The 7,414-nt window shown below is 60.4% G+C and overlaps 2 protein-coding genes across 2 annotated transcripts; one reads left to right on the plus strand and one right to left on the minus strand.

Annotated features, from left to right (window-relative positions):
- Positions 1-1,169: 1,169 nt before the first annotated feature.
- Positions 1,170-2,395, plus strand: MDK (midkine; the record flags this gene model as incomplete). Its single annotated transcript, XM_081999860.1, has 4 exons — positions 1,170-1,392; positions 1,491-1,652; positions 1,761-1,922; positions 2,370-2,395. The coding sequence occupies exons 1-4, from the start codon at positions 1,173-1,175 to the stop codon at positions 2,393-2,395; spliced, it is 570 nt and encodes a 189-aa protein (XP_081855986.1). The 5' UTR covers positions 1,170-1,172.
- A 2,466-nt stretch (positions 2,396-4,861) lies between these two features.
- CHRM4 (cholinergic receptor muscarinic 4) lies at positions 4,862-6,351 on the minus strand (the record flags this gene model as incomplete). The annotated part of the gene is made up of 1 exon (XM_082000918.1): positions 4,862-6,351. The coding sequence occupies exon 1, from the start codon at positions 6,332-6,334 to the stop codon at positions 4,862-4,864; it is 1,473 nt and encodes a 490-aa protein (XP_081857044.1). The 5' UTR covers positions 6,335-6,351.
- Between the last annotated feature and the right edge of the window lie 1,063 nt (positions 6,352-7,414).

Here is a 7,414-nt window from a genome sequence, read left to right on the forward strand (position 1 = left end):
TGAATAATGCCGGGAGCTGCTCTCTCCGGCACGCTGCCCGGGGAGCCTGGGGGCAGGGAGCAAACACTGACCCCAGGGCTCTTCCCTGCACTGCTTTTCCCTGGAATACGCGGTGCGTCCTGACCTCTCCATCCCACTCCTGGCCAAGCCCGTCATGGAGCCAGGGAGGGTGCAATGTGTTTGCCGGCTGGCTGCTGCCACACAGATATGGGTGTCATCCAAAAGAGCAGGGCCTTGGGGGAACGGGGAAGGTGTCATCGGACTTGAGACACCAGCTCCGCACGTCGGCGCTCCGGCTGGGAGCGGGAGCTGGGACCCCCAGTGTTGGCAGCAGCGTCCCACGGAGGTGCGTGGTGGCAGCTGGAGGGGACCCGTCGCCTGGCCCGAGCCCACCGTGGTGGGGTGGGCAGGGCCCCAGGAGCTGCATTCTTGTATGCATGCACCCTCGTCCCCGACCTGCCCCCAGATGCGTGCACCCCCCCCCCCGCGTGCACACCCCCCCCCCGCGTGCACACCCCCCCCCCCCCCGCGTGCACGGGTGCTGTGCTGGCGGCCGCGGCGCCAGCAGTGGGCGCAGCTCTCCCGCTCAAGCCCTCCAACGAGCTCCCACGCCTGCGGGGAGGGGGGTTTTTTTGGTGTGTGATCCGCTGGTTTAGCTCTCGGACCCCTCATGGCAGTGGTCTGTATTTGCTGGGCTTTTTTCTTTCCCTCCTGGATTCCTCCGGAGCCAGAGAAAGGTACCGTGGCCGCTGCGCTCCCCCTGGCCCCGGGGCTCTTTGGTGTGGGGTGTCAGGGTGCTGGGTGCTGGGTGAAGGAGCCACGAGGAAATAGAGAGGGGTAGGGGCTGGGGGCCAGCACTGGAGAGCAGGACCCCCGCTGCCAGCACACAGGCGAGGACCATTCTGCTTACCTGGTGCTGGGGGCACCTGACCAAAGGGCCTTCCCCGGCTGCTCTGTAGGGTGTGGGGGTCCCCGCAGAGAGCATTTCGGCCACACGCAGGGCAAGGGGGGGCTGCAGGGATGGGGACGAGTCCCCAGCCCAAAGGCTCCCTGGCCAGAGGCAGTTGCTGAGATGCACAATTAACCTTCCTGTTGCAATTAACACACAGGGTCTAACGGGTGGCAATGAGCACGGTTCGGGGTCGTAGACATGTGCGCACACACGTGCACACATGCAGGTGTGTGTGTGCAATGGAAGCGGCTGCCGTCTCACTCCCAGGCAGGCTGCCCACAGCCCACCGTGCCCCCTCCTCACTGCTGCATTGCGCCCTGACCCCTCGCCTGCCTCACCCTCTCCTTCCTCCCTAGGCAGGATGCAGGTCCGGGGCCTCCTCCTCCTCCTGGCGCTGGTCCTGCTGGCCGCCACCGCCGAGGCTGGCAAGAACAAGAAAGGTGAGGGGCAGCCTGGGGCAGGGGGCCAAGGGCCGGCAGCAGCCCGGGGTGTGCTCCTGTGCCCCCGCAGCGAGCACCCGCTCCCCCTTCCTTTGCAGAGAAGGTGAAGAAGGACGGCTCCGAGTGTGAGGACTGGCGCTGGGGACCCTGCGTCCCCAACAGCAAGGACTGCGGCCTGGGCTACCGCGAGGGGACTTGCAAAGATGAGAGTAAGAAGCTCAAGTGCAAGATCCCTTGCAACTGGAAGAAGAAGTTTGGAGGTGGGTGCGTGGCGGTGGGGTGGCTGGGAACCACCCTGGGCTGGGTGGCTGGGGCTGGTGCCCACACTGGGCCCTGGCTAGTTCTGATGCCTCTCCCCTCTCTTCCAGCTGACTGCAAGTACAAATTTGAGAGCTGGGGCGGGTGTAGCGCTCAGACGGGCGTGAAGACTCGCTCCGGCATCCTGAAGAAAGCCCTGTACAATGCCCAGTGCGAGGAGATCGTCTATGTGACCAAGCCCTGCTCTTCCAAGATCAAGTCAAAGTCCAAAGGTCAGTCCCCACCTCTCCTGTCCCCAGAATAGTCCTGCTGGGACCCCAGGCAGGGGGTCTCCAGGGGTAGGTTGTCCTGTTGGGGTTGGGCTTTGCTGGTGGTGTGGGGGGTGACATAGGATGCTCTTCCCTGTGTGTGCATCAGCCCATGTGACAGCCCCAAAGTCCAGCTGCTGGCTGGGTGGGATGCAGCTGCTGCTAGGAAAAACCCTGGTTCCCCCCCAAGTTACCGCCAGCTTCGGTGGGACAGGGTTTTCCCCCTCTCCTCAGTGAGGCTGGTGCAAAATGTGGCTTTGCCTGGTGGGGGTAGGCTGCCCGCAGAGACGGGGCCGCCGCACTGTGCCGAGTCAGCCGCACTGGCTACGTTTCGGCCACAGCAGCGCCTGAGGGATCGGTGAGCTGCCAGCGGACGCACTAACGCTTGTCTCCTGTGCTTCTTGGATGCAGCAAAGAAGGGCAAGGGGAAGGACTAGAGCGGGAAGCCAGCATCCTCGTCGGCCCCTCGACACTGTGCCCACAGGGCTGGGTGCCCAGCTGCAGCCGGCCCAACGCTCCAGTCTTCCTCCTCCTCTCCTTCCTCCTTTCCGTGACCTCCTCTTTCACTGAGATGCCTTGTTTTAATCGCTAGTGTTGTAGAGAGCAAACCCACCCGCCCCGCAGGAGGGGCTGCCCCCCGCCCTGCTGCCCCGCTGCCGGTGCGTCCCGCTTGCCTCCTCTCGGCTGGTGTCGGGGCTCGCTGGGGTGCGCCTGGAGAGCTGGGAGGGGAACACACATTTTTCCACCCTCCGGCACAAATGAGTTGCCTTTAGCACATCCTTTGGCAAGCCCGGGAGCCTCCTCACTCCTCCACCCGGTACCAGTGCCAGAGGGAAGGGCTCGGTGTTGAGCACCCAAGTAACCCCATCGCTCGTGCCCCTGACTCACGTGAGGACTGCTCTCAGCTCGAGGGGCTTCTTCCAGCATCCCTTCGGCCAGGGCGTGACTTCCCTGCAGCAGCCAGGGAAATCAAAGCCACCGCGCCCGGGAACCACCGCGTCCCCTCTCCTCCATCGCTTCCAACCGTGTGTGGTGTCCGTGCCAGCGCGGCAGCCCCTCTGCCTTTGACACACCAACACCAGTGCTGGGTGGGAGCTCTCGCTTCTTTTGGAAAACGGGGTTTGTTTTCTTTTCCAATAAAAATTAAAAAAAAAAAAAAAAAAAAGAACCCACGTGTTGTCCCCACGAGGTGCTGCTGTGCTGGAACTCCCAGCAAACCGCAGCTTTTGCCAACCCCACCAGGGCCTGGGTGCCACCGCACATGGTCCTGGAGATGGCACGTCGGTCAGACCTCATGGCCACCCTCCAGGTCGTCCCCCCCTCCATCTCAGAAGGAGGGATGGGGCTGCCACCCGCACGCTGTAGGAAATGTCACCGGTGGGTGACACTGGGAAGCTGGGGACGATTGACCAGGTGACAACTCATTCACTCCTTACGCCATGGCCCTTGGTTTCTGGTCCGAGGTCTTTATTTGTCTCGAGGTGGGTTGGGCCATGGTTGTAACAGTTAAAAAAAACAAAACAAAAGCCCGCCAGGCATTTTGGACACCACTAAGTGAATTATCCTAATGGCAGTGGCAGGAGGGTCACCACCTGGCCCAAGACAGCCTTTCTCCCGGTTGCACAGCATCGCCCTGGCGTGGGGACGGGAAGGACATATGGACACGGAGTTTGCCAGTGCTGCCGTGTCCCCGTCCCATCTCTCGGCTGCACCCGTCCGTGCCCACCGAGGCTTGCAGAGCTTTTGGGAGAAGCTGGGCAGCCCCGGGGTGGTCTGGGCTGCCCACAGAGGTGGGCTGGGCGGGGGTTGGAGATGCTGCCTGCATGCTGGGGGTTCCGCCACAACACCGACGACAGGGTTACGTCCATTTACAGAGCTCAGCAGCCGGCTCCTGCAGCCTCCCCGGGGTGTCCCCCTGCGCCCGGGGCAGGAGCGGGGCCGGGCAGCACCATCGTCCTCTCCCGCCCCCCGAGCCGTGCATCAGGCCTCGCACACCCGCCATGGGGAGAGTGGGGACTGCTTCGTGGCCCAGATGAGACACGGGGCACCTCAGCCATGTTGCAGACCATCATCCCCGACCCCCTCTGAGACCCCCAGCTCCCCCCGTCAGTTATTGTCACCGCTGCTGCCGCCCACTTCACAGGGGCCGTGTTCCCCTGGGGCTGTGAAGTCCTGCACCATACCACTGCTTTTCTTTGCAGTTTTAGTTCCACTGTTGCAGGAGGCAACTGGGTTTTCACGCTCCTCGCCCAGGAGTGAGATGCTTGGTTTGTTGGTTTGTCTGTCCTGCCAATTGCCGGCCGAGGGTGTGAAGGGCACGAAGGCGAGAGCAGATCCAAAGCCCAGGGAAAAACCTCCCCCCAGGTCACTGGATGAGGATGTACGATGGGTCTCTCAAGGGAAAGGAAGGAGCTTGCCACATCATCTTGACTGCCTTGGGAGGGGACCTGGCTGGGCCAGCAGGACATCCCATGAGCACGCCCAAGTCAGCCTGGTCCAAAATGGCTGGCAAATGTGTGGCCCTGGTTTCTTTTACTTTCTTGGGTAATAATCGGTTTAAAAGCCTATTGAAAGAAGAAGCATCCAATCTTGGGGCAAACACTGACGCCATTTGGCCAACCTCTCTAGAGCAGGGAGCTGGGGAGGGCTCCTGGTGACTACATCTCCTTCTCTTGCCTCCAGCTTTCCCACTGGCTCCCCAAGCTAGTCTCCAGGCCCAGGGTGACTAGAAGGAGCTGCGGCTCAGAGGTACCTTGGACCTTTGTCAGTGTTGAACGAAGGGCATCATCTGCAATTGCTGCACAGTCTGCACTGTTGTGAGTGGGGAGCAGAGGACCCCCCCTGCGAAGGAGGCAAAGGGAAGGGCTTCCGTAACATTGCTGAAGTGGTCCCTGAGTGCCAGTTTATCTGGCTGTGCCAATGTTCCTGTACTGGCACATGAGAAGGTGCTTGAATGTTTTCTTGAAAGTGGCATTGCAGAGGGCATAGCAGGCTGGGTTGATGGTGCTGTTGACGTAGCAGAGCCAGTAGCCGATGGACCACACTGTTTCAGGTACGCAGGTCTCACAGAAGGTGTTAATGAGGACCATCACATTGTATGGCGTCCATGTGAGTATGAAGGCTAGCAAGATAGCAAATATGGTCCGGGTGACTTTCTTCTCCCGGGCTGCCATCTGGCGCTTCTTCCGTACTTGGCTCCTGGCAATGCTGGCAAACTTCCTGGCAACGTTGGCTGGGCGGCTGTTGGCCAGGGAATTGTGGTCAGAGGCTCCTGCCTTAGCTGGGACGATCTCAATGGCGGTGACACATTCAGTCCCAGTCTGCTTGGTGACAATTTTTATCTTGGACCACTTGGAAGACGGGTTCACCCGGGGATGGGATGGACTTTGTCCTTGCCCCGCTGGCAAGATTTCTGCCGTGGGCTTGTCTTTTGTGGTCTGGGTCATGCTGACCGTGCTGGACTCGTTAGAAGTCTCCTTCTCCTCCTGATGGCCAGTGGCCTCTGTCTGTGCTGAGGGCTGGTCATCCACTTTCCCATTCCTCACCTCCTCCTTCACCTCCACAGCCCTCTTGGGGGAGTTGTTGTTGTTCTGTTTGATCAGCGGACCCTTGAAGAAACTGAGGGACTTGCCTTTCCTCTCTTTCCTGCTTTCAGGCTTGTGCCTCCTCACCCTGCTCCTGCTGGCCAGGGAGATGTGGATGTACAGCACCGTCATGATGACCACAGGCAGGTAGAAAGCAGCGATGGCTGTGCCAAAGGTCACCGCTGGGTTGGAGAGGAACTGGATGTAGCATTCCCTCTCAGGGACTGTCCTCTTGCCCACAATGAACTGCCAGAACAAGATGGCTGGGGCCCAGAGAATGAAGGACAATATCCATGCAGCTGCAATCATTAGCCCCGCCATCTTGGTGGTCCTCCTGGCTGGGTAGGTCAGGGGTTTGGTGACACAGAAATACCGGTCAAAGCTGATGATGAGCAAGTTCATGACAGAGGCATTGCTCACCACATAGTCCAGGGCCAGCCACAGGTCGCACACCACAGCCCCCAGCGGCCAGTAGCCTTTGATGATGTAGACCGAGTAGAGGTTCATGGAGAAGACCCCGATGATGAGGTCCGCGCAGGCCAGGCTGAAGAGGAAGTAGTTGTTGACAGTCTGGAGCTGGCGGTTCACCTTGATGGACAGCATCACCAGGATGTTCCCCACCACGGTGACAAGGCTGAGCGAGCCAGTGACTGTGGCGATGAAGACCAGCTCCACCGTCTTGTAGTTGGCGGGAGGCTGGATGGCCACCTCGGAGCGGTTGCCCAGGGTGAAGTTGTCATAGGTCAGGTTGGCCATCTTTGCCTGCCAGGGCTGAGCAGAGAGGTTGTGCATGGGGTCTGCAAGGAGAGCGGGGACAGAAAGGGACAGTATCATACCTGCCGGCCCATGCTGGCAGCGTTTGCTGCCTCCTCAGTTTCCCAGGCCAGCACTGCTCATGGCCAGTGCTTGAAAATCTCCCAGCATTACGGGGTTTCTCTCTGCCATTGCAGCCTTCCCCCAGGAGCTCTTTGAAGGCACTTTTTACGTCCCCACTGAGCAACGGAGAGAGACACGAGGCTGCAGGGAGAGGAACATGGACAGGTCTGGGGTCAGCCCTTTGGCCAGGGTGCGATCCCACTGAGCAACGGAGAGAGACACGAGGCTGCAGGGAGAGGAACATGGACAGGTCTGGGGTCAGCCCTTTGGCCAGGGTGCGATGGTCCCTTCTCTGCAGAGCCAAGAACCACCTCCCGGAAGGGGCACGGCCCTGGTGTGCCCCAGGGAGGCATGCAGAGAGGCCCGGGGGCTGCAGGAGGAAGGGGGCTGTGGAGCCAAGCAGTGACACACGGCGCCCGCTGCAGTGACGGCACGGCACGGAGCTGGTGCCCTGCCCCAGGACGAGAGCAGGTTTATTGTACGCTCCAGGCGTGTCCCACTGGCCTCCCCAAAGCACCTCCCCAAGAGGGGGCTACCCCACAAAGCCTGTGCCATGGTCCGCTCAGTTTACCTGTGTCTCTGGCAGCAAAGAGCTCCTTCTGGAAGGTGAAATCTGGGACAGGGAAAACAGCAAGTTACACTACAGCTTCAGGCTCAAGGAGTTCGTGCGAGTCCCACAACGTCTCACTGGGGGACACCAACTTTTCCAACAGAGCTGGCCTTGGCAAAAGGCTTGGACGCAGATGCTGAAAACCCAAACAAGGCTGAAACCAGGTAATTTGACTTGGCCTGGTTCACAGCCCAGCCCCGACGGGCACAGGAGGGGGAAAGGGCTGCACAAGTGCCATCAGCCAGCGACGCTGGGAAATGCTGGCCCCTCCATGGTCACCAGCCATGGAGACATGTGGGGTGAGCCCAGCCATCTCAGCCTGCTACATGGAATTATTTATGAAAGGCAGAAAGAATTATGGACAGAAGGACTGCCTTCATCCAAAC

This window comes from Phaethon aethereus (genome assembly GCF_964289735.1).
Source record: "Phaethon aethereus genome assembly, chromosome: 5".
NCBI lineage: Eukaryota > Metazoa > Chordata > Aves > Phaethontiformes > Phaethontidae > Phaethon > Phaethon aethereus.